The 26,439-nt window shown below is 40.1% G+C and overlaps 2 protein-coding genes across 6 annotated transcripts in view; one reads left to right on the forward strand and one right to left on the reverse strand.

Annotated features, from left to right (window-relative positions):
• PPP3R1 (protein phosphatase 3 regulatory subunit B, alpha) overlaps positions 1-11,899 on the reverse strand; it is a 39,941-nt gene extending 28,042 nt beyond the window's left edge. For all 4 annotated transcript variants that reach the window (XM_080342675.1, XM_080342678.1, XM_080342676.1 and 1 more), the window contains exon 1: positions 11,658-11,899. In XM_080342675.1, the coding sequence (XP_080198801.1) occupies positions 11,658-11,660 (3 nt within the window). In that variant the 5' untranslated portion in view covers positions 11,661-11,899. The remainder of the gene's footprint in view (positions 1-11,657) is intronic.
• Positions 11,900-11,973: 74 nt separating this feature from the next.
• The window catches only part of PLEK (pleckstrin), a 60,582-nt gene continuing 46,116 nt past the window's right edge, over positions 11,974-26,439 (forward strand). For both annotated transcript variants that reach the window (XM_080342671.1, XM_080342672.1), the window contains exons 1-3: positions 11,974-11,994; positions 16,527-16,597; positions 16,870-16,997. The gene's annotated coding sequence lies outside the window, so the exon portion shown is untranslated. The remainder of the gene's footprint in view (positions 11,995-16,526; positions 16,598-16,869; positions 16,998-26,439) is intronic.

The raw sequence follows: 26,439 nt of genomic DNA on the forward strand, positions 1-26,439 counted from the left end.
ATTAAAGCTGTTTCAGCTTCTCCCTTTCTCTGCAACAATTTGGAGATCAAACAGGTTTTGTTCAAAGTACCTTCCCAGAAAACAGACAATGTTCAAAACGTCAACACAAAGCAATAAAACAGCAGTCCAGCAAGCCTGAGAACTCATCACTGGCTGACCTACACAGAAATAGGAACAGACAGTTACTTTACAAGAAGATATTAACTTGACCTAAAGCCATAGTGAAATATAATTTGCTATATATAGATATGCTCTCATGAGGCTGCTTTCAATTACGGCAATTTAATTCTCCGCACTCCCAGGTACTATAAAACCAAGAAGAACTAGGGAGCTTCAAACAGCTCTCTAGAACAATCCCATTAAAATCTCTGCCAAGTGAACTGGTAGTTCAATACCTTCCTCCAAAATTAACAGAAACTGTAAAAATAGTTATGTTAACCATAAGACTTCTAGTCAAGGATTCTTGCCACTGGATTGATGAAGGGTGTGAAAGGTAGGCTTGCCTTTCTCTGCGTTGTTTTTTTAAACATGCTTTAGTATGTTGTGGAAATTAACTGCCACTTTAAGGTATAGTACTTGTTACTATGTTTGCAAATTTAAACTTATTTTTGGAGTAATTTTCAAAAAGTTAAAGGTAAGTGTTAACATCTGCAGATCAAACACTCCTACCTCTTAAGAATAATTTGTGACACTTCAAATACAAAAAAAATGGAGTAAAACTAAGGGTGGCCCAGTCTTCTGAAGTTTCTGAAATCCCTGATCTTGCTTGTACCAAGAAGATCAGATATTAACACTGAAAGCTCTAACAAAGGAGCAATACTATCACATTTCTCTTTGCAGAGGGTTTTTCCAAAAGCAGAGAAGTAGCTACAGGAGTCATGGAACCCCATTAGAGAAAACAAACCACCTCCATAACTTCTGCAACAAACAGCTACAGGCTGCTTGTTACCGATCAGATAGATCTCACATGTGTATCAGGCTGGGGCAAATATGAAAGATAAGAACATAGAGGATAACATGCTCTGTTTCATTTCCAGCTGACAGCAACCAACAAACACACAGATTAATGTATTTGTTCCCGACATATCTGGTAAAGATCCCTTGCCACAAACTGTTTGCTGACTGGTACAACCAAAGAATAGGAGATCAGGATCAGTTAGAAAGTTCAGAAGGCTTCTTTTCTTCAGGGGGTTTAGACACAGTAGATTCATCATAGTGCTGCAAAAGGTAGTTGTAGAGGGAAAAGAAAACAGCAAAGATACATTCTAGAAATTAAGATTACATATTACACCGCATCATATAATTGTAATATATTACTTACTATAAAAGACTATACTACAGTTAGATGTAATTCCCTATTCACAGAAAGGTTGTAAGTACTCAAGAGCAACGTGACCATACTCCTCTACCAACTGATTACCTTAAGTCTTTAAATGTTAACAGTATATTCAGTAGAGCCAACTGCAAAGGTTGAAGCTTTGGCAACACATTTTTTTTAATAAATGTAAGAAGATCAGGAGGAAAAAAGAAGATGCAGCTGTGCCACATAAGACAGTCTACTAAGAGTTTAAGAGTCGAACATCCTTGAGGTGGAACATTAAATTACCAATTCAGAGAATATCGCCAATTCACAAGAGGCTGTGCCACAAGGCCTTAAAGTTTCAGGAATGTCACATGGATCAATGTAAAGTACTTGAGCAAATGGTATAAGAGCACAGAAACAGGTTGCATAAGTAGATGCTGTCACCAGCCCTTCTTCCCATTTAAGAAATTTGTAAACAGTTTAATATCACTTTGTGCCAAAAAGGGAAATCTGAGTTTTAAGGAAGGGAGATAAGTGTCTTATGGCTGGCCAACTAGAGAAAATGGAAACAGTACATCAAAAAAATTCACAAAAGAAAAGTAGATAATAAAATGTCATTGTTGATCTATCACAAAAGAAGCTGAGGAACATTGCAAAGAATTATGTAAAGAACATGCAACTGAAAAAGTTCAAAAATGGGATGTGATTTCACAAACTGACAGGACCACAAAACAATCAAGGCAGCAAGGATGCAGAACTGGACAAGATGTGCAATTCAAAGGAGGAAGCAGATTATGTTCAAGGAGAATTGTTGCATAGATACGGAATCTGCAAAGTAAGAGATTGTATTCCAGTATTCTTAACTGTCTCTACTAGTTAACACTAATCTTAATACTTAGGGGTTTTTTTCCAAAAGGAAAATAACTTCATCAGAACTTACAGCTGTCAGCTATTAAAATGAGACATTTTAACAAGCTCTGGTTTAGCTTATGCCACTCAAGGACTCATGAAGAATTCAGCAAAGAATAAAGATGACTCATAAGGTTTGAAAACAGGCCCTGTGAACACTGTGATCCAATACAGAGGGATCAAAACCATTGTAATTAAAACATCAAGAATTTTACAAAACACTAAACAGGTCTTCCAGGCATTACCAGTTTCCATTCTAAGTGAGTACTTAAGATTTCCAGCACTCTAGAATTTCCAGCAAATTAGGAATTTGTTTTGTGAAAAGATGCACTGCAAATTTCCAAAGTCTTCCAGTTATTATTGTTGTAGACTTCCTGATCAAATGAAAGCAAAATAAAACCTAGGAAAACACAGAAAAATACCACTCTGCTTTCAATTAAGGTTTTCACTGACAGAATATTCTGAAAAAACAGTTCTTTCTTTTAAAAATCATAATGCTGAGGTGATGCCCATTCAGGAGCTGGTTATATGAAGTAATACTCAAATGCAATTAAAAAGATAGAATATTTCAGGTAAGTTCTTCATGGCAGGAACTGACTTCTTATATTTATGTACAGGAATGCAAATAGTTACCATTCAGTATCGAATAGAAACATCTAGCATTTTTGCTACAAGGTAACAATGGTATTCTGGAAAGATTTAATTAGAATCCCAACCCAGTTTCAGTAGCTTAAAAAAAATCTATGTCAAATATTTAAAAAATTATCAAAAAAACATCCCATTTACTGATAGATGTTAGCATTATTTTTGGCAGTTGCCAAAGATAAGATTCCTTGATCCTGTCAGAAATCAAAGCTTATGAATTGCTGTAACTAGCAATACAATTAAAAGCAGCTGTCCTGACAAGCTGTAAATTTCCCTAAGTTGCAAATATCCATGAAAGTATAAAAGTACACACAAAGCAGCACTAGAAAGCTACTGCTATTTATGGGTTCAACAGGTCCCCAAAAAAGTTCAGTAGGTGCACCCCTGCAGAGCCCCATTGACTTCCAGTCAGAATTACCCGTTGCTCTGGGGCTCACAACCAAGAATCCAGTCATCCCAGTGCAAGGCACTGCACAAATACTCGCGTCCATCCCCCACAGACTGACACATCTCTGCATTTATGCACAATCTGCCCACAGAACCACAGGCTACCACCTTGCTGCTACTTCCCGTCTTAGCTCTTCCAAAAATTCACTGCTTGCAAACCTTAAAGGCAGCATATAAAATGTATAACTTTGTACACCGGTCTGCAACATGAACTGCAAATCAAGGGACAAAACATTAGTGACACTGCACAGGTGCTAAACAATACCTCTGGGAAAGCATCCCAAATAAAGCTATTGCTAAAAATCACTCTCAAACCACCTCTTGCCAATTATTCTAGAATCTTTATCTGCTCTGCCTGCTACTGTAGGGCATTACAGTACTACTGTATCATTACACACCTAAGTGTTAAACAACCATCTTCTGCTTCTCCTCAATTTTACTCCCTTTTATTCACATATTTCATTTTCTCACCAAGAAAAGGAATTTGGCCACTGCTCATTTTTTCTAAGGCCTCTCAAAAGACAATTTTTCAGAATTGAGCTCTGGTAAACCCTACTACACCATCATTAGAGTGGAACTCTAACATTCAAGACTATAGAAGATTCACACTTACTAACCTTTCATACTTTTATAAATCACTAATCTGATTTTTTCAAAGCACTGTTGTAAATAAAAAACTAGTACCAGAGGTACCCCATGCAAAAGCTTTAGTCTTATTACTAAAACAACCACATTTAGAATAAAATAGTTCAGGAAAACTAACACCATTTTAATAAAGAATCCCCAAAAAAGTTTAATAAGTAGTAGATATATATTTTACTAGATACCTCTATGAAGAACAGTAATTAGAGTGCTAAAAATAGTCTACTTAGGTCAAATATAAAAATCAAGTTTGTTTATTCATACAGTAGTTTTTGTTATTGCCGTTTAGGAGTTCCTCTATTTACTGTGGATTTTTTTTTGGAGACTTGTTAGCAGATCTACCTGAAATCAAGCTCTTCTCTGAGAATTCTGTGAAGTGTTCCTTCACCTAAACAACAAAACTGAGCCATGACTGCTCAGATACCAAGGTGCTAAGCCTGTTAAACAGTGGCGCAATACTAAATTAGGCTTCCCCAAGCGAACATTGTTACATACACAAAACTGAAGAAGCTGTTCAGCCACCACACCTACAAAGTACAGAAGTTCTCCTTCACAAGCTCGGGCCTAAAGTCATAGCCATGGAGTTTGTTACAAAAAAAAAACCAACTCCTTTTAAATTCCTCTCTGCTGGTCATAGCATCATTGAGTAGAGGGAATCCAAGTGACTTCTTTCAACTTCAGTGATGCTATTCAGAACCTACACAGCTATAATAGCAGTGAAACAACAGTTGTTGTCTCTACTACACCTGATAAATGTACACAGAGGAGCTATTCACAGGGTGACAACAGAGAAGGGGTGGAAAAAGAGAGGAGTACTGTAGCAGAGGTCTTCCTTCCCAAAGTTTCCAGTGGCTTAAAATAAAGGTTAAAAAGCCTTCACACTTGTCACAAATATATCAGAGGAAGAAAAGAAGTTCCATAGCATGTACAGATGATCCTAAGATTATATTCATGTGAGAATCACAGCGGAATCCACTTTTCCAGTAGCTGGGTTTCTTCCCAGAAGCATATTAACCCTGGGCTTCCTTGCTGTTCCTCTGGCCCCTCCTTCTCCTTCCCCTCCCAAATTCTGATCGAAGTTCTTTAATTAACAAATGTCTTCCTACATTTTTTAATTCCTACTTTACCTAACTTAGACAATGAGATCAGGTGTTTGTGAACTTCAAGCTTACTGCATAAGCTTTTTAAAATAGGCACCGTATCAGCTTACTGGGGGAGTTCCGGTTCTTTGGCTTAACAGTTTGCCTAAAAATGTCCATCAGACTTCGCAAATATTCACCTGAGCGTATCAACTGGCACAACCAGTCTACAGCTTGGAAGCCAAGATTTTTATTGGCAGTTCAAGAGCAATGCTGTCCTTTAATCCAAAGCACTTAAAGAGTTTCTGAGACTTCCTTAACACAGTTAAAATTATTTATATCGCTTGGGATTCTTCCTTATTTGTGGAACAGAGTATCAATAGCAGGTCCAACTCACTGTCAAGTTACAAGCAAGTCAGATTTAGTCTCCAGCTTGTTTTGTCCCATCTAGATAGTTTTCCCAAGCAGTTAAAGTAACAATGTGCTTGTGGCTGTGCTAGGTACATTCTAAAAGCAACACATAAAATATTTGAATGGTCTTTCTGTATGTGGAAAAGGCCTAATAAAATTGAATTATCAAATTAAAAGTTTCAAGTTAAATATTTAGAAAGTATGTAAAATGTCAAGATTAAATTTTCCTATTTAAAAGAACTGTCACTTCAAAAATGACTTCACTTGCAAGATGTGGGCTTTGTTACTAAACACCTGCAACTTAAAAAACAAAACAAAAACATAACCACACAACACCTCTCCACCGACATTTGCCATTCAAATGATATAGAACAGACCAGAATAAGAAGACAAGCCATAGTTTAAGTTTAACCCTGGTTAAACTTATCTTGATATTCAATATTACTAAGGAAATATAGTATTTCAAATGGTGACCGAAATAATCTAGCTACATCATACATGAAGCAGAATACATTGCTTCTATTAATGTACTTAAATAACTACAAAGTCATGAATTTTGAGTTATTTAAGCTCCCTGATCACTGATCCAGGGAAACAGCAGTGAAAAATTCCCAAAACACCTGAATTGGTATACTGAAAGCTCTATCTATTCCAGATAAAAAGATGCTGGTCCATATCCAAGCCTGTCCCCCTTCATGCAGCACAGCAAGGCAATCTTTGTAGCAGGATCTTCCTCAAACTGCTGGTGTCAAGGTGACTTTAAACCAATGACATCTAAAAAACTGCACAGCTTTTATTGGATATAAGGTACTTTTCCAAGTCTACTCTCTAAAAGAAGTCACTTCAAGTGTCTAACACAGCACTACAAAGATGTTGAAAGCAGTGTATGAACAAGCTTTCAACCACTACACACCATCACATGCTGTAAGCCAGAGTACAGCAAGTTTTCTAGCAGTCCAATTCCACTAATTCATCAACCCAAACACTTTAAAATTCATAGCAGTTAAGTTGATTTAGTCTTCTTATTTAAATACTTCCAGAGCTGCAAACACATTATCCATTTCCAACACTGCATACTAATGTTCACTTCTAAACAATAAAAAGGGCCTTGGATAATTTATTATCCCACCATGACCTCAACTTTTTTCATTTGTAGAACAAGGACAATATTTACCAGGTTCACAAGAGCACAACAAGATAAACTCTTGTGGTCTTCAGGAAAGAAAGAACATATTTAAGTAATTTAGGTGACCAAGTCAGCTAATAAAATTCTTACCGTTTCCTGGAGTTCCAACTTTTTTTCCTGCTTTAATTAACAGGGGCATTCAAGTAAAACAAGATACTTATTTTCTTACAGTATCCTGCTCAGAAAGTTTCAACTATGTAAACTTTAAGGATTGGCCCTTTTTACACCTCTCTTTCACATAGATCCATGCCTCTCATCATTCTTTCCCCATCACTTCAATCTTTACTCCCCCATCCTTGCAGCGCTCGCTCCTCCAGAAGCAGAGGAGTTTGATCTTGACAAGGACATTTTACAGTAGCACCTTCCCTATTTCTGCTGATGATTCTGGTGAAGAACTACCCTGTTTCCCCCAAAATAAGACCTACCTTTAAAATAAGCCCTAGCATGGTTTTTCAGGATTGTTGAGGATGCTCAAAATGTAAGCCCTACTCCAAAAATAAGCCCTAGTTGCAGTTCATAAGAAGTCAATTTAAATAGTGCCCAGGCAGCTATACATGTACAAAAACTAAGCATCTTTTGGAGCAAAAATTAATACAAGACCCTGTCTTATTTTGGGGGAAACAGGGTAGGAGATAGGAAGCATGGGAACAGCCAGCCCCTTTGCCCCTGTGCTCTTTCTGTAGGGAACACACAGCAATAAACAAGCTTAGGAAAAGCAAAAAACATACAGGCCAGAAGAAGGAAAGGATGGAAAACAGGGAAAACTGTCACTAAATTAACTGGCTGCCAATCAACGAAGAACAGTGCATTGTAATTTTTCTCTGCATTAGAAGTTCACAAATGATACTGCCCGGAGCTGGGAGAACAGGCTTGTGAGGAAAGAGGAGGGGCAAAGAAATCAAGAGCAAATTGCTTTCAAGAAATCATACATTAGCTCAAATTACAAAAAGGTTTTTCCTATGAACGCAATTTTTGGTCACCATTTCATATAACTAAAACAAAGTCTTAACAGTTTCATGCTCAACTACTATTCTGACTTACAACATTTTTAGGAGAGGATACAATCTTCTTTAACAAAACTCAGATAAATACAGGCACTAAAAAAAGAAGAGGGAGAGCAAAAGAATTCTTTTACTAGCAGGGAAATCAAAGCAATGTTGAAAAAGCTTATGCAAGTACAACTTACGAATTAAAGTAGAATGCTATTAAGCATACCTATAATTTAAAAAAGCTATTCCTTCTACAACCCTGCCAGCTAAACACTGATTGAACACCCAGCTACAGGAAAGCCATAAGGTCTTAATCACTAGATTAATTTCTTCTACAAAGTATGTATTATGTCAATCAAAACTGATAAATAATTTTCTTATAATAGCCCAACTACATCTTTATAATTTTTTGTATGTCTTTCTGACATACAAAAATGAGGGGGCAGAAGCAAACCAAGAAATAGTTTGGCTTAAAAAAAATTTGTATTTCTGCCTCATTTGTTGCCCCAGAAATACCAGAATTAGTGAACTCTCCTTTTCTTGTATTGATCAACAGAAAATAATCCCATCTCCTTTAAGATACAAATAAAAACCCCAATATAGATGTCTTATCTCACTCCCTTAAAGCTTCCCTTTCAGTGTCAAGTCAGGTGTCTTAGAAGGTGAATATTCTGAAGTTCCTGACACATGCTCACCACAAACCATTTTCCCTTAGTCAACCTTCATTTCTCCCTATCACTAAATTAATACTTTAAACATAAGAAGCCAGAATGCTACTTCTGTCACAGAAAGTGAAAAAATAACTACTTCTTTAAAAGTCTCTTTGCTCCTTCATCAACAGGATCTGTCTTTGTAGATCACAGAGCTACGTAAACTTACATATTCAAATCGGTCTCTAAACTATGCCTCTGAAAATTACTCCCAAAGTAATTCCTTTCATTAAACAAACTGGCTTAAATAAGCCTACCAAATATTTTGTAAGACCTACATATAACCTTCACAGTTTGAATCCTAGACCAGTTATTCCATCTGTGGCAGAAAAACACCAGTAAGATGGTATAAGATGGACCATGTGAGTGCTTCTCAGTTCCTGCCACCTGTTACAGAACTGAACTGACTATTCAGATGTTTGTAATGACAGCAGTAAAATTATGATTTGGTAATGGAACAACTAGTTTCTTCTTCAGCTAAGAACTAACTTATTTAATACCCTCCCTGCTAAATAGTAAATAATGGTTTGAAATGGTCTTCTGGGGGTTATTTTATTGAAAATTAAAAAATTAGTGGTTCTTGGCTTCAGTAATTTAGAAGCACTGTTAGATCAGCTTCAGCTGGAGAAAATACAGCAGAAGCACCACTACTCAAGTCAGCCAAAACAACTGAATAGAGCCTAGCCAAGATGGGTGCACTACATAACATGGTTTGGGTGACTCCTGTGGAATTCTGTGCCTTCTGTAACTATGAAGCTCAAGAGCTGGATATAAACCAGAATACGGAAAACAGAGTTTATCCATCCAAAACCAAGACTGTTTAATGGCATCTATCTGTGCTATTTACCTTTTCCTACCAAGTTTTTCCTATGAGTAGTATTTTCTAAGTCAGCTCTGACAGAAATAGCATATCAACATTACTTCTAGCATTATGCAATGGACTCATCTTATGCTCTCTGCCTGATAGATTATTTTAGAACTGGCTATACCAAAATATCCAGAACTACATTCTTTGACTCACTAGATGTTTATGTTCTCTGTGAAGCTACCTACTATGAAAACAACAATACATTAGCGTCTTTCTTCACTATCTATAACTGTTTGCTCTCTGGTCCTGTAGGAACACGAAAGAAACGTTACTCCAAACAGTGAAAAATAATTGCTCTAGTAAAGACTGAAACAAGGTCTACTCTCCTTCTTCATAAAAAGTGAACTCTTTCAGTGAAAACATCCACAGGGTAATGACAGTAAAAAAAAATGGCAACTTAAATGAAACATGAGGGGTTTTTAATGTTTATCAGCTGTTTCATTTTAGCTCATTTTTCAGACAACAAGGTATCTAAGATCAGGTTTTATCAGAACCAGTGTACTGATACAGCTCTGGGGAAAACTCTCCTGGTGCTGTTACTGCTTATATGAGCAAACAAACACCTTTACTGGTAGAGATAATATCCAGCACACCTTTTGTCCCAGCATCTACATTTACACATTGCAATTGATCATATACAAATACTGTTCAAGAAGTCACAAAGCCATAATCAACATGATTCTACCATCACAAGATGCTAGGACAGCTTTAGTTGCAACAGAATGAAGGAAAAAATAATCAAAGTTAATCATATGTGAAAGTTTGGTTCATTACAGGTCACTAACACACATGGGCATCATGGTTAAACAACATTTTATTTCCTTTTATGCACAATAACATCTCAGTCTTTAAGAACAAAATTTTCACAGAAGACTCAACTAATGGCAATATGAGCACAAGTGTTGTGGAAGATGATCACTGTTCATCTGTATATTCACAGCTTTTAGCAGAGTTGCAACCATGGCGTAATTTCTCATCATAACTTTGTTAAGTCTTGACTTCATTAACACCTTGTTCTCAAAATATGAGCCTTATTTTCTCACAGCCTTAATGTACTCCAAGACTGCATGAAAGCATTCAGTAAACACATTTAGTCCCCAACAGAAACCAAACGTATATACATTTCAAAATACTTCTCCAAATGCACATCTAACAGACATTTAAGTGTACACAGAAGATAGCCTGAGCATAGCACATTGGTTTATTCTACAGCTTTATTTTTTAAAACAAAGACTGCAACCCCACACCTAAAACCAAAAGGAAACTCATTTTCGGCTCCCAGGTTCTGAGGTCTAATGTGAAATGTGATGAACAGCTGGCCTTGCTCTTAAAGGGTTAAGAATGAAAAGTTTAAACCACTTTTATTTCTCCAGCTGTAAAATCAAAATATCACCAGAGTCTTTCTGCAGCCAGGGTACTGGATAATTTAGGCTAAAATAAATGTTTATTAAAAAAGGGCGTTGATTTCTTGGCAGTGGTGAAAAGCAGGAGACACCCCTAGTGTCGACGTAATATACTACAGGACTCCATACTGTACCTCTGGGTTAATTTTAAGGCAGTAAAAAGGTAATTTAAATCATCGTGATCTAAAAAGCAGAGCAACTCAAACATACACACCTGGACATACCTTTTTCCTGCAGTCTCAAAACCCCCATGCCTATCATATTTGAAGTGTCAGCTTTCCAAACCCGGACCAATTAAAGTATACATTATCTAGCCCGTCTCCCTGCCATAGGCTACGTGCATTAGAGCTTTCCGGTCTGCACATGAACAGAAAAACGCTGCTGCACCAAGGGCGGGGGGTGGGGGGGGAAGAACCCTACTGAGATTGCAAAACAACCCCCGCAAGACATCGCTACCGAAATGCCGGGCTTGCTCGGGGCGCTGCGGATACATCTGGTAAACAGATAAAGCGCGGGCCGGGGGACGCGAACCCCTGGACTGAGGGGAACGCCAGGGGGCTGGGGGGAAGAGGCCGTGTGGAGGTGAGGTGAGGGGGTGCCGGGGAGCAGAGGAGGGAGGGCCGAGCCCGAGGAGCGCTGCCGGGGTGGGGGGAGGCGGCGGAGGGAGTAGGCGGGGAGGCAGCGGGGCGCACGGAGCGAGGCGGCGGCCGTGGGCGGCGGAGGGGAAGCGGGGGGACGTCCCTGCCCCCGGGGAGAGGCGCGGGGCGGCCGCAGTGGCGGCCCCAGGGGAGGCAGGCGGGGGAGGGGGGGTTGGAAAAGCCCTGCGAGGCGCTGGCCCGCGGGAGGACGTGGACGGCTCGGGGGCGGGAGGCGGGGGAGCCGGGTCAGAGGCAGGGCAGCGGCGGCGAGGCGGAGCGGAGCAGCGGTCGGGCCGGGCCGCGGGGCCATTACCTCGCCCCCCACCCCCGCGGCCCAGCCCGGTCTGGAATATTCCGGCGGGGCGGGAGCGCGGGGGGCTCGGCGGGGAGGGGAAGCGAAGGAGGGAGAAGGGAGGGGAATCCTCACCATGGCGGCGGGTGGGCGTCAGGCGTCTCCCCCGCAGCTGAATCCACCGAGCCCCGGCCGAGCGCTGTGCGTGTTCGGCGCCGCCGCGCCCGGTCCCGCCGCTGCGTCCGGCTGCGCTGTGCTGCGCGCCCCTCACTGCGGCACTGCCTCGCGCTGGCCCGCAACGGCGCGCACGGAGCGAGCGAGGGGGCGCGAGCGGCGCTAACGCTCGGCTGCGGGCGGGGGGGGCGGAGCCTCCCACATCCGGGCACCCGCCGCGCCGAGCACCACCTGCGCGAGGGGCGGGGCTATGACGTCACCGGCGCGGCGGGGGAGGGAGAGAACAAAATGGCGGCGGGTGAGGGGTGGTGCCTTTCGATGGGCTTCTCTGGGGCGGGGAACGGTTTCCTCAAGGTTGGGACGTGGGGATCTCGGCTGAGGGGTTCCTATGCCGCTAGGAGGTCGCTTTTAGAAGACCTTGGGTGTTTACTGTTACATTAAGACAGGCCTGTGGCTTCTCCCTGAGGCCTCTGCCCAGGGAAGGGTTCCCTCAGGTGCTCTAGAGCTGCTGGTTGTCTGTGTTGCCCACACACCTTCTCCTTAGGCTTGTCCCCCTCAGCCACCTCATAACTTACGCTAGTGGGGTCCTTGCTGCTTTAACTTTCATCCCTGTGTTTTACTTCTGTTCTCCACAAAACAAAAGTCTCCAGGCAGGCAGAGGGCTCAGCACAGGTAGGCCTTTGGAAACATGGCTCCAAGGGATGCCTCCTTTCCTCATGGTTGTAATTTTCCTTAGAGCTTTTTTTATGTTACTACCTAGGCTGGAAGGCGCTCAGTACTTAACAGATTTCAGGGTATTGTGTATCAGTAGTGTTGACAATTATACAAACTAAAGACATTGTGATGAGATAATTCTTTGAAGTGTTTGTGTGTATGCTTCTAGTTTCATGTGGGTAGTTAATGCTTTGTACCCGGGGTAGTTTACAAAATAACATGACTGATACAGTCCAACGCAAACTAAGATGGAAGATGTAGTCTTAGTAACCCCTTTGAGGCAAGATTTAGGGCATTGCAACTGCTTGCATAAGTAAGGCTGACCCTGGGGATGATCTCTCTACATTACAAAGTTTTAAGTAGGACAGATGGCACCTTTAAAAAACCGTGAAGGATAAAGTAAAAGAGCAAGTAGAGATGGGTTGATTTGATGTTCCTTTTGCTGGTTTTGCCCTTCTTTCTGTGCTTAGTCTACTAAATGTGTTTATTTTGGAGCACTATGACAGAGCGCTGTGACAAATTAAGTGGTGATGTGCAAATAATAATTACATATAAAATGTTGTTGTGTTAGTACTGCCAAAGAGAAGATTCCATACCACATTGATGTTTTTCAGGCATTTGTGATTTGGCTTGTAATAATTAGAACACTTTGCCACAGAAATGCAAATGTGTCCTGCCAAGTTCAAGGTGAATAGCAACCTAATTTGTGGCGGAAGGGAAGACTGGATTATTACTTTAAAATTAGGTTAATTTTTTAGGGCCATAGCTGAGCATGAGCTTTCCAGTTTAAAATTGTAATTTGCTCTCCCTTCAGCTTCTTTTGGAAAAGGAGCTGCCTTGTCACTGTTGCCATTTTTGGGGTGTCTGAGCTGGTCTAAGGCAAGCAAAGGTTACCTGAAGAGTTTCTGGAGAAATCTGGAGTCTTGAACTCAAATGCTGATGTGTAAATGCTGAGAGGAATGAGGAATCTTCTGTATAGAAGCCTGCTCAGGAAACGAGATAATAAAGGGTGACCCTGAAGTTCAAGAGCAAGATCAGGAAACTGAAGCAAAGCCTGGCAATAAACGTGCAGCTCTTAGGAACTGTTCATGGCTGACGAAGGTTCTGTTTGGAAACTGTTACTCTGCTTGTCTTCACATCTGCGTAAAGGGGTGAGCTTGACTGGGAAAAGGGAGAGTGGATTAGGGAGGTTGTGTGGAAAAATCTAGCAAAAAAAAAAGTAAATGAAGGATGCATTGATGAGTGGAGCTGAGTGGTGGTGTACAAAGGGTAATTTGCACTGCAAGGAAGCAAAACAAACAGTAATGCATAACTGTAAGCTTTGAGTGAATAGTAAATCAGCAAAAAAGGCCTTGCTGCTGGTGAGAACCTGGGCTTGGCCACAGTGAGAGGTTACACATTGTAAAATGGGGAAGAATTTCATACCTTTTCTTATTAACAGGTACAGGTGAGTAGAACAACTCTTTTTTGTTGGGGGAAGAAAAATTAGAGTTGCAAAGATATCTTAGGAATAAAACACTCCTAGATTTCACTGGAAGTTAGTGTTAAAACTCACTAGACTCTAGCCAAAAAATAGAACAAGCAAACACAAAAAAACCCCTTCAGATCTCTGATGTAAAACAGTCTTGCTCTGTACATCTCTGTCACTGGAGCTTCAACTAGCAGATGCAAATCTGGAGTAAAATCAGCTACGTGAAGCTGAATGTGGCTGGAATTTCTATTGCATTATATAGTAGGAATAAAATAAACAGAAATGAGGAATACAATACCTTAATTGTTACCTTTTAGCTTCCAAGAAGGGACAGCTAAGAACTTACAAAAATATAACTTTTAGCTTGTAATGCAATTATGTCACTGCGATAAGTTTTGAACATCTGGATGTGGTACAAAGACATGCTGATTAATTTTTAATTAATTTTTCTGTTGTTTGAATGTGTCAAAGTTACTTTTCTTTTATATCTGACTTTTTTAGAAGTTAAAAATGCACAATGTCCTTTATTAGTGTGTAGATGAGTTTGTAGAAAACCATAACTTGCATTTAACACGCTTTGCATTTTATTATCTGAATAGCGAATAGTATTTTTGCAAATATTGATATCTGACTGGTTTTTAGAGTAAGTTTCAGACAATGGTGTATTTAGTTAGTTTCTGATTTTGGTAAAGCTCCTTTGCAGCAAAATTACAACCAAACTCCGACAAATATGTATCTTCATGTAATTAAAAACTGTTTTGAATTTTATTTTGGTTTTTAATATAGCATCTATCTTTGATCCCCTGAGCATATTTTCCTTTATTTTGCCTTGTGCTCTTCTACATATAAACACCCCTTACCAATGTAGATGGATGTATTTGGTGTGGAGCCTTCCTATCTCTGTTAACCCAGGGTGAGGGCTGCCAGCTAATTAAATAATCTCCTGTCCTGGCCCTTAACAGGCTGTAAGCAGCTTTTCCCAGCAAAGCAGGTAAGCCCTTGGGATGCTGCAGTAAAGGTTGAAAATGCAGAATTTTTAAGCATATGCATGGTGTTACAGTCTCCGTGAGTATTTTATTAAAAAAAAAAGATAAACTACTCTTCTTTAATGCTCTAGAAGGGGAAACCTCACACACACACACAGAAACAAAACAAAACCACCTTTTATGAACTGGCTTTGAGGGAAAGTGCTTTCAGCTGCGGTGGGTGGGGGAAGCTGCATTTTATCAGCAAAAGAGGAAGCCTTTTCAGATAGAAATAAAAACTGTCCTTTCTCGCCATGTTTGAATTGCCCCATTACTGCAGGTCCTGGACTCTAGTGCCTGTAAAACCCATGCACCACATTCGTCTGTAATAACAGGTAGAATAATAAGCAAATCTAAAGATACAACACTGACTAGAACTGACAAATAATTGGAAAGATGAAGTGCCTCTCATTGTGTCTCTCTTACACCTACATCTGTCAGAGAAAGCAAAGGGAATCTGCCCTTATTTTCTTGCATATTTGTGAGAGCGTGTATAAATTGCCAAGGTTTGGGAGGAGAGGGAGATGACACTTTTCAGATCCAGTAAGCAATTTGATTTCAAATTTCTAGAGCAGATGCAGGTGTTACAGTTGCCTTTATCATATGTGCATTTACCAAAATGGTGGTTATAAATGCTTCTGATCTGTGGGTCTTGCTGCCCAAGGTGGTGTCAATCCTGACAGTAGGATTATTCCTTCAGGTACCCTTTTCAGTTCTTGGTGGTAATTAACAGCCCCCGAGGATTTAAAGCCACAGATTGAAAATCACTGCATGAAGTTTCTTATTTTTCCCCCCTCTTAAATGGGTTATAAAGAGTGGCCTTCTGATTTCTAAGACTTACTGCCAGTTCTGGGTAGGATAAACTGAGGATAAAAAATGCTTTCTGTATCTTTGACCCTGTGTCTATAATGGTATCACTGTATCAGAAAACTCTCCGCAGAACAAATATATGGAAACAATTTGCAGGAAAGATTGAGACTGAAAGGTTACATTTTTCTTGAGACTCTGCTGCTGGCATAATAATTTCGTGTAGTGATCTTATTTGCCTAGCAGCTGATAAGATTTCTTGATGGCATCCAGCTGTAGCTGGGGTTGGTATAATTGGCTGCTTTTTTCTGCAGGCGTTTGTTCTGGGGAGCTCTGGTACAAGCTGTGGGTTGACTGCTCAAAGGCCTTGCAGCAACTGGGGATAAGTGCTGCAAGCACAAGTACAGTGTGGATTTTTTTTATTATATGTATTTTTTTTACACTGTTTTGCTTGTCTGCTATCGTTGTAAAGGGTTATTGCTTTTGTTTAAGGGATATACATGTTTTGATCTGACTTATGAAGTTCTTATCTTCTTGCATTAACTGATTAGATTGGCTTGTGCAGGATATTAAATGAGCTGTTAATGTATGTAACTTCAATCTTGTGGAAACAATCCCTTGAATTATTCCCAGGTAGTACCTGTTTTATCACTGGTCATGTGTTGGCTGACTGGTTCAGATTCGGGCCAGTACCAATTCTGAAGGTGATGACTCAGGCAGCAAACTAGGCTGATAATTTAATAGTGAAACAATAGAGTCTGAACTGAAACAATGCCAAAAGATCTTGATTTGTTCTTTCTTTTTATGTGGCAGAGAGAAAACTGGGGAATGGCTTGATTGTTGATCCCTTCACAGTTTCAGTTGGGAACAAATTGTGAATACTGGTAAGTAATCTGACTCTTTTTAAATGAATCAAAATAAACATTGTTGTTGCGTGGAGTACCTTTTAGCATATCAGGAGGTGAGAGTTTAATGAACGTACTGTGATTTTCTGTAGCTGTTAACCTTTTTTGTTGTTATGGGAGAGAAAAATAATAGCATTAACCAGTGCTGTCTGTGGCATGATATGGTAAATTGCATCCATCTTAGCTGTGGATTTTTCCATAGATTTGATTGCTGTGATCTCAGTGCTCATGTAATCTGTTTTCATTTACAGTGGCATCACCTGTGTGAAAAATTAAGTAGCTTGTTAGAGTCTTCAAGGAAAACATGATGCAGCATGATCACATGTGTTCATCTGAATGTTCAAGGCCCCCTCAGCTGAGGAGATGAGACCATGCTGAGGTGAGCACCGCATCTGTGATTCTCCACTCTGTGTCTCTGCCCATGCAGAGACTGTCTTGGGAATGGATATTGAGGACTGTATGGTTTGTAGTTTCAATTTGAGAAAGAGGTGGGAGTATAACCCTATATCCCAACTAGGTCTGTTTGCCACAGGAGGTGTTGGTTTTGATTTTTGTTCTTTGGTTTTGCCTGTGTTTTGTTTTGTTTCCACAGGAATTTAGAATTGTATCTAAGACCTCTCAAGTAACTAATTTGGTGCTACTACAGCATACTTTCTGTATTTTTATAGCCATGACAGGTTTTACTGTTTTAGACATGGTGAAACTGGTTTTGGTGATGCTCTCTCCTTGAGATGCAAAACTAGTGTATCATCTGTGCCTGTCCATTGGTGTTTGGATCATCATTGGATCTTTTACCACGGTAGTCTTCAGATATTGTGGATCTGCAGCGCTGAACTAGAAAATTGCCACAGTTCTTTAGTGGTGGAGGAAGTTTCAGTCCTGCTCTGCTGCTTTCAGTAGAAGAGTGATGTTACTCTCAAGCTGCTTGGTGGGGATTCTGTGTTTTGTACCCAGAAAGCAAGTTCAGGTCTGGAATCTGAAGTGTTTGGGCATCTTGGGTTTTATCCTTTTGCCCCCATGCTGGAAGGGATGGAATCTGCCACTGAATGCTTGGTCATAGCATGGTACAGTCACCTCAGGAGTCATATAGCAACTATGCTTCCTGGCTTTCCTTAGAGAAAGAATAGTTAAAAGACTGCAACATTTGTTGTACAGAGTTGTTACAGCTTCTGGTAGCTCTTGCTTTGTGCAGAGGCTAAAGAATCCCTTACAGGAATTATACCTTGGCTGGACTTGCTGTTAATCTGTTTTAATCTGAAGATCTTGTGTGATTTAAGTCTTTGGGCCTTCGTGTTGCACAAGACTGCCTAATTAAAAGGGGCACTCAGCAGGGATGGGGTACAGCTTGTTACTGTGGTATGTTTTAAGTCATATGTACCATCTACTTTCTGGGTTGCAGTGGATGTATAACTCCAGTGGATTTAACCTTAGCTTCTGATCAATTGTGATGTTGCTGAGCTCTCCCACAAGAAAAGGTGAAGATTTTCCTTTTCCAGAAGGACCTGCAGGGTTTCCAGAGGAGATTTCAAAAGTCAAAATAAAGACATTTGTGCATATTTTCATGTCAGACTTAGCCTCACTACTTCTGTCTCCCTGCAGACAAAAGGTATGCATCATGAAAGTGAAGTTCCTAAGTAAATACCATGAAATTCTGGGTGGCTTAGTTATACGGTACTATTTTTCTTCCCTCTGTCAATAGGGAAGAATTGTGCGCTCTCGAAATTTTGTGGTTTTATTTTGCAGCCTGCACACTAAAAACAACTTCAGATTTTGTATTACTGGAATTTTACTGTGTCCTAAACAATTTTACTACTGGACAAAAGTTTCCTCAAATGTGCTTGTCCCTATTTTAAGCAGCATATGTGCTCCAGGCTGCCCTCAATGTGACATCTAGTTGCAAAAACCCACTCCTGTAAGCCTTTTCTGTGGCAGGAGGAGTAAGACCAATAGTGATTCTAATGCTTCTCAGCTGGTGGGGAACTCAGAATATTTTGTGGCTTGGGTGCATGTGTTTATGCATAAATAACCGAATTGAGGTTTAAGAGAACAGTATCACACAAAGAATAGTGCAGATCATTCATTATCAGGATAATACTAATGAGATGAGACTATTTGTGTTGAAAAAAATCATATTATTGTGTAAAGAACTTCAAGTTTGTCTTTTCCCATTCAGCTGAAGGTACGTGACCCTTTCTCCAGACTTGGGGATAGTTGGTAAAATTGCAACAGAGTTAATGAGTGGTAGGTGAAGTATGTGATTGTATTGGAGTGTTGTGAGAGCTCTGTAATGTATGTAAATCTTGGTATTAAAAGGAAAAAAACAAAAAACAAACCATAACCAAAGACTTGTTTAATGTTGTAACAAATGTGTCACCTCTAAGTAATGCTATGACTGCATGGATTGAAACTGGACAAAGCTTTACTGAGGTGTATATGGTTCTGCTGGACCCACTATTCCCAAGATACCAGCAGCCTAGGGGTGAGACAGCACTGCCATTCTGACAAACCTGCTTAGTATAGTTGCAGTCAGTGCCTTTTTCCTGTCATAGCTCTTGCCAATTTTGGACTGAAATAAACAACACTGTAGTGGCTTTTTGGTCAAAGTAATATGCAGTTTTCTGGCTGACTTGTGCTCACAGGAGCACTTTGCTACCTTCCTGTTGCTAACCAGCAGAGCTAAAGGGGTAGGTTGTGTCTGGGAAATGTTTATGTTGTGACTTTCTTGCAAATAGAAACTGTTCTGAGAAACAGCCCCCACGGCATGGGGAGGCAGTGCGCTACTTACTGTTTTTGGCCTGCGTAGTAACGAATCAATACTATCTTGCAATACTTTGAGCAGGAACTCGGTAGCAAGCACCTGAGAGCTTTCATTCCCTATGTGTGTGTCCTGTGATTGTACCCTGGGGTGAAAGGGCCAAACTGATGCCTCAATACCAGGGAACATGTAGCCAGTCTTCCACAGAGCAAACACTGGATTTAGTACCAGATTTAGCTTGGGGTTGGGGGGGAAAGAGAAGGACTGCTGTTAGGGAGAAGGAGGGGACCATGTAGATAATCATCTTGGGAGTGAATCCCTTTCTCCCTCCGTCAACCAGGACAGTCTTGATCGTTAGCATGTCGGATGTACCCACATGTCATAGAGTGAGAAAATTTGTCTAGTGTGTATGGAGGCTTCACCTTTTTCTCTGACACATAAATGAAGATCTACCTTTCATGTTCTGTCTGGTGACTGATGATAGGACCTGAGGGAATGGCAGGAAGATGTGCCAGCGGAGTTTAGTTTGGATATTAGGAAAAGGTTCTTCACCCAGAGGGTGCTGGAGCACTGGGACAGGATCCCCAGGGAGGTGTCATGGCCCCAAGCCTGACAGTGTTCAAGAAGCAGTTGGACAACACCCTCAGACACATGGTGTGAATCTTGGGGTTGTCCTATGCAGGGACAGGAGTTGGACTCGATGATCCTTGTGGGTCCCTTTCAACTCAGGACATTCTGTGTTGAACAACCTGCAGCCCTTCTTGTATGGGCTGTTAGTTTTGGGTTGTATTTTTTTTAAGCACTGCTGTTTTGACTGCAACAGAGAATATTTTAGATGAATTCTCCAGGGAAATTATTTTCAGTAAACCTGGTTGTCAACACTCAGAAGGCTTCGGATACAGCTTGAAACTGTTTGCGAACTTTGAAAGGTCAGGGCCTTTGAAATAGTTGGGTGGAGAAAGCAGTGTTTTAAAAATAAAATAGAAAAACTTGCCCAGAATCTGAGCTGTGTTGCTTCCAGAGCCTCCCAGTTCCTGTAAAGTCTGAGTGACCCTGCAAAAGGACTTTTTAAAGAGGAAATGCTGCTACCTGATCGAGGCCCTTGAAGGTGCTAGAAAAGAGCAGAAAATGTCTAAACCCGGTAAATCTTGTGGTAGCAGGATGAAAAACACGTATCGTTGAAGTAGTCAGAGCTGGAGTCCTATAAAGTGCTTGGGATCTGTGGACAAAGCACCAGATTCTTGGGAGTTCTGTAACAGAACTAAAATATGACTTAAACAAGGACTATGTAATCTTTTAATTCATGTTGACATGGAATGAAATGTGTGTAAGAGTTAAACAAAATCAAAAAACCCAAACCAAGAAACTTGCTCTACTGTAACTCCAGATTTGGGAATATATCTTGTTTTTACAGTGGTTGATTAAGTATTTGGTTTGTATAGTAGTTAAGGAAGAACTTGCCTCTTTAATGATAAATAGTTTATAGGTATGTTAGTAACATTCAGTGCATGTTTTACTGCTTAAATGCTTAATTTGTTAGTGAACCTGTACCTTTATCTTCTGAATATGTGGGTGTTTGTTCTGACTGAATGCATATATCTGTAGTTGCATGCTATATAAAATAATGAAAGTTTAAAATATGTGGTTCTTGGCATTAGAGCAGCAAGTTTAAGCATTTGCTCGAGATCTCCATTCATGAGTAGCCAGCTTTGAGTCTTCTCCGGTATATTTCGTGACAGTGTTGAGATAATTATATTTTAAGGAACCTTGGGTTAGGGGGAACTTTGCAGGTAACTTCTAGTTAAGAAATTAAAATAGTTTCCCAGGGATCCTGGTTTTACTGAGATAAGAGCTCGAGCTGGAAGTGAGCTGGACCCCTGGGCAGAGCAGTGTCGCGGATGAGCGATTGAGGCTCCTGCTTGCTGCAGAGCAGCATTTAGATCACTTAAAGAAAAGAGTAACTTAGCAGAGTTTGGTGGCAAGGTTCACTCTTACTACTGCATGGAGGAAACATGCCAAGCAGAATCGGGTGAGAGTTGTTTTTCAAGTGATTTCTCTGGGGACAGGAGATGTCCTCCTGTTGAGTCACGAGGTTCAGAACAAACCCCCTTATTTTCTAAACTGCTTCTCAGACAGGAGTCTAAGTGTGGCTAGATCCAAACTTAGCTCCTGACTTGATCATTGGTTCAAGTCTAAGAGACATAGAGGGTAAGAGAGAACAGGTAAGGGATTATATGTATATATATGTATTAGAAGGGGGTTGGTTAGTAGGTCGAGAGATGTTCTCCTTCCCCTCTACTCTGCCCTGGTGAGACCACATCTGTAATATTGTGTCCAGTTCTGGGCCCCTCAGTTCAAGAAGGACAGGGAACTGCTGGAGAGGGTCCAGCACAGAGCAACAAAGATGATTAAGGGAGTGGAGCACCTCCCTTATGAGTAAAGGCTGAGGGAGCTGGGGTTCTTTAGTTTCAAGAAGAGGAGACTAAGGGGTGACCTCATTAATGCTTATAAATATATAAAGGCTGAGTGTTATGGGGATGGAGCCAGGCTCTTCTCGGTGACAACCAATGGTAAGACAAGGGGTAATGGCTATAAACTGGAACACAAGAGGTTCCACTTAAATTTGAGAAGAAACTTCTTCTCAGTGAGGGTGACAGACACTGGAACAGGCTGCCCAGGGGGTTTGTGGAGTCTCCTACTCTAGAGACATTCAAAACCTGCCTGGACACCTTCCTGTGTAACCTCATCTGGGTGTTCCTGCTCCAGCAGGGGGATTGGACTGGATGATCTTTAGAGGTCCCTTCCAATCCCTAACATTCTGTGATTATATGTATTTATGGCCAAAGGATTATATGTGCACGCTTGATTCTGTATATAGCTTGGCTAGGCTTTCAAAGTTTTCTTTATTCTGCATCTCAACCTGCTTAGCTGCCCTCCAGCATCCTGATGTCAGGTTGTTCTGAAGTCTGGATCCAATGTCTCTCAAAGCAAACTTTTGGGCATTAAAGTTTGTAGAAATAAATGATTTAATGGAGTAGTACAGCAGTAGGGTTGCTCAAGCTGGGTGCCTTTGCAGAGGTCCCAGCCAAGTGTAGAATTTTATAGTGTTACAAAATATTTACCCACCCCTCACATCATGATTCAGCCCAATAGCAATATTTGAGTCTGGGGTTCTCTTGCTTCTCATTGGATCCTTTTCACTGATCTCAGATGGGTCTTTTTTTTCCTGTAGATATTGTTTACAGTTCATAGCCTTGAAGATGTTGTTTTGTCTAAATGAATCCTGTTTCTTCTCAGCGAAGCGCAGAACAGCCCTTATCTCACAGATGTCCACAGTAAACTGTAGCTTCTTTTACATTAAGTAGATGCAGATTTGGTAAATATGAGCAGAACTTTATAGCGTGCAGCTTAAGGTTTCAGCAAATTCAGCTTACTAAGTAACATGAAGTAGACAGTATATTAAAAATCACACAACCTTAGAATTCTAAGTAATTAATGCTGCTTAGCACACATTTACGTAAGCTAAATGACTGATATGAAACTTAAATTGGACTCATCCAGTCATCTGTGAATAGTAAAAAAATAATTGCTGTACGGCCAGCTTGTGTAGCAGAGAGAGCTCAAAGCAGACTCACCCAGGCCGTCATATTTATGGGATAAAGTGGTTGGCTAGTAGTCAAATTGCATACAGTGAGCCTTAGGGCTGGGATACAGGCTCGCCAGCATCCTGAAACTCACCCTGTGGTGTGGTCTTGTTCAGGAACCAGACCTTGGTCATATGTGTTCTAATGTATTCTTACGTCTTTACTTGCATAAGGTTCAGCTTACACCCCATTATTTCTCTTCTGGTTTGTGGAATTACTAGGTGCTTCAGTACTTAAGTTTCCTGCAGAGCTGGGGGTGCCAAACCTTGATCAGGACCACAGTGGTTCTTTGGTACAACTATTAGCAAATCGATCTCTCTAACATCTATGAGGTGGGTAAGTGTTAACCCTAAAGCCAAAGACAAATTTTCTAGTGTATGTACTTTTCTGGATGGCACCAGGGGAGCACCTCCACTAATACTCTGTTCACAGCACTGTGTTTAAATAGGGAATTTTTACTCCCAAATTTTTCACCTATTTGCTGTGTGACCTCACACACTGGGTGTCTCAGGTAGACATATAAACTTTAAGGTCTCTTTTGAAATGTCATCTTTGAAAGGCAATAACACTACTAGATGAAGGATTCAGAAATTCTTATACAAATACAGTGTATTTATATGTGCATTGATATTTATATAGTATAAACCATAATTACAAAACAATACATATTTGCATATATACAATATATGGTAAACCCAACATTGCTTGACGTGTCCAGCCTAAATACTTTTTTGTAGAGTGGTGAAAAAAAATTAAGGATTCCTATTGACTTCTAAAAGGTTCAAAGCATAATATGAACAGTGTTAGATGAATTTTCTTATTGTCTGCAAAAACCTTCATAAGAGAGAAACAGAATAGCTCACTAATAATATTTCCGCTATCAAAAGAGAGAAAAAACTCAAAAGCTGCGTATTTTCTTTGCTTCAGTCCTGCACTAAATTCATGGTGACTCCAATCTTTTAAAGATATTCAAGTAGACTTCACTGTTTCATGTTTAAATGAAAACAGGATCTCTAAGACTGTGTACCATCAGGTTTGAAAATAACTCAAAATATTAAGAGCATTAATAAGAAAATCCACTTTGAGTTTGCTTAGCTGTACAATAAGTAATTTACCTGGCTCTCAGCACAACCGGTAGCTTCTGTGTCAGTGTTTGGGATGATTGATCCCTTGCTATGGATTATCTTGTAAACATAAATATTTTGTGAATTAATAGTAGCATGTTTTTTAAGGATAAAAGGAGATATAAACCTAATTATCTAGTTATTGTATTTTGCAACAACACATTGCTCCCTACAGCTGTAGCTAAATATCCAACTGAAACAAAGATCACTTCTATAAATTTGTAAGCATTTGTCACTTAAAAATCCTTTGGTAAAAGATGCTAAAGCTGTAAACCTCGGTGTTGAGAAGATCTGATTTTGGATGGTCCCTACAGAGATATTCAGATTCTAAGCTGAGTTTCTTCCCTCAAATCCATGCATTGTCTTCAGTAATAAGTTTGCATGTGAACTAGAGGAAGCTGTTTGGCTTATTCTTGGAGCAAGTCAAAATTACACCCAGCTTCTTCATGATCAGCTGTACATCTTCCTGTTATCTCTTTTGTATTATTAATGTGTGGAAGGCACAGAAGAAAATCTTTGCCTTGGAGGAATTTACTGGCTAAATGTAGACAAAAATGAAATGTTATTAGACTATTTTATTATTAGGATTTAGATCTCACTATTTTTTACTACGGAGAGGAAGAGTATATGCTGTCAGTTTTGCTCTTCTTACTGGAAGTTTCCCCTATATTATCTACTTGCATGAACCTGCTTCCTAATTCAGTTCTTAAAATATTATCCCTCTTAGCTAAAACACTTCATGTAGTTGAAGTTTTTTTCTACAGTTAATTACTCTGACAATTGGGCTGGGGAGCGAATACACATGTAGTTATGTTGGCAGACTGGGGAGAAGGGAAAAAATTAAACGAAAAGAGTGGTAATAAGTGGCAGGGAGTAGGAGCTTCTTCACTTGCCCGCTGTCACCAAAGCATCTCCAACCACAGGGGTAGTTCTTGACACCCATTGGATGAGTAAAGCTGGATTTTGTTATCAGACTGGAGACCAGGGCTGGATCTGGATCACGCTGAGTCGGAGTGTGGTGCATGTGGACAAGGAAGAGCTGGCAACAGATGGCATCAGAGTGGAAAGAATGAGGCAGCTCAGCAGCTGGCAACGTTCCTGCTGCATTTTGCCAATTATTTGTTTTTCTTTAGGGAGGAATTTGGTGTTGCTTAAGTTTTGTTATTAGTTTTTATAGTCATTGATCCTAGGAAATCATCTTGTCTCCTCTGAATTTAGTATTCCTTAAATTTAAACCAATTTTAGACGCTAAGGAATATGACTAGTGATCACATTTTAGGCCTGGATTTTCTGAATTTAAAAAAAGCCTGAGTTATGCATAAACATTATGGCAAAGGGTTCCCCAAAACCCTCAGCAGAATATTCCACTCTGTGGCAGATGGTTCTGCTGTAATTACTGATTCATAATCTTTTGAAAAAGGAAGGAAGCTACTCATGAATTTATGAACTAAGCATTTCAGCTAAATTAACTTGTTCATGTCAGCTTACTGCTTTCACAATAAGATCAGTGTTAGAATATACTGCTTGTATTTTACAAGTAGGGGTGATTTAGTTAGTGATTGCATAGAAGAAGAGGACTCATACTTATAAAAAAATTTTATAAGTATCTCTTAAGCTTTGTTAAATAGATATTTTTATCAATCATTCCTGTTTTTCTTAAGCAAAAACCTAAAATCTATAAACCCAAGCATTAAGTTAAGCTCTAGGAAGTTTAGCAGTTTAGTTTTCAGAAGAGATGGGATGCTCATTGGCTAATTTTTCATGTGCTTTAAGTCTTGCCATAAGTTTAAATTATCAATAACTTGTTAATAAATAACAGTGACCATTAAGCTTAAATTTTAATACTTTTTATATGTCTGTTTAGTTAAAAAAAAAATGCGTAGCTGCCTGTGAGGAGGACAACTGCTTTCTTGAAGGGAGAATTTATCTAATTATACATAAACATTTATTCCATGCTCATCACCATAGTAACTGAGGCCTGAAGTTGCTGTGCTTTGCTGAGCAGGGTTGCAAATACTGCGGTGAGCTGGGGCCTGAACCTTCTGTATGAAGATGCTGTTGGTGCATTCGTTTGGGGCACCTCTTGTGCCACTATTTGTATTCCTGTGGCTGCAAATGTGGTGGAAACAGAGGGCTAGTGTGGCTGAAAAATAACCTCCCCAAAAATTAATGTACACCAAATTGTCCTTCTGAGCTGGCTGACCACAATGATTGCGTGAGCACTGGGGAGAGTCATGAATGTGTGATTGTGAGAAGTGTGGGGAGTGACAACTACAAATTAAGATGATTTGAAAAGCT

This window comes from Nesoenas mayeri (genome assembly GCF_963082525.1).
Source record: "Nesoenas mayeri genome assembly, chromosome: 3".
Lineage (NCBI taxonomy): Eukaryota > Metazoa > Chordata > Aves > Columbiformes > Columbidae > Nesoenas > Nesoenas mayeri.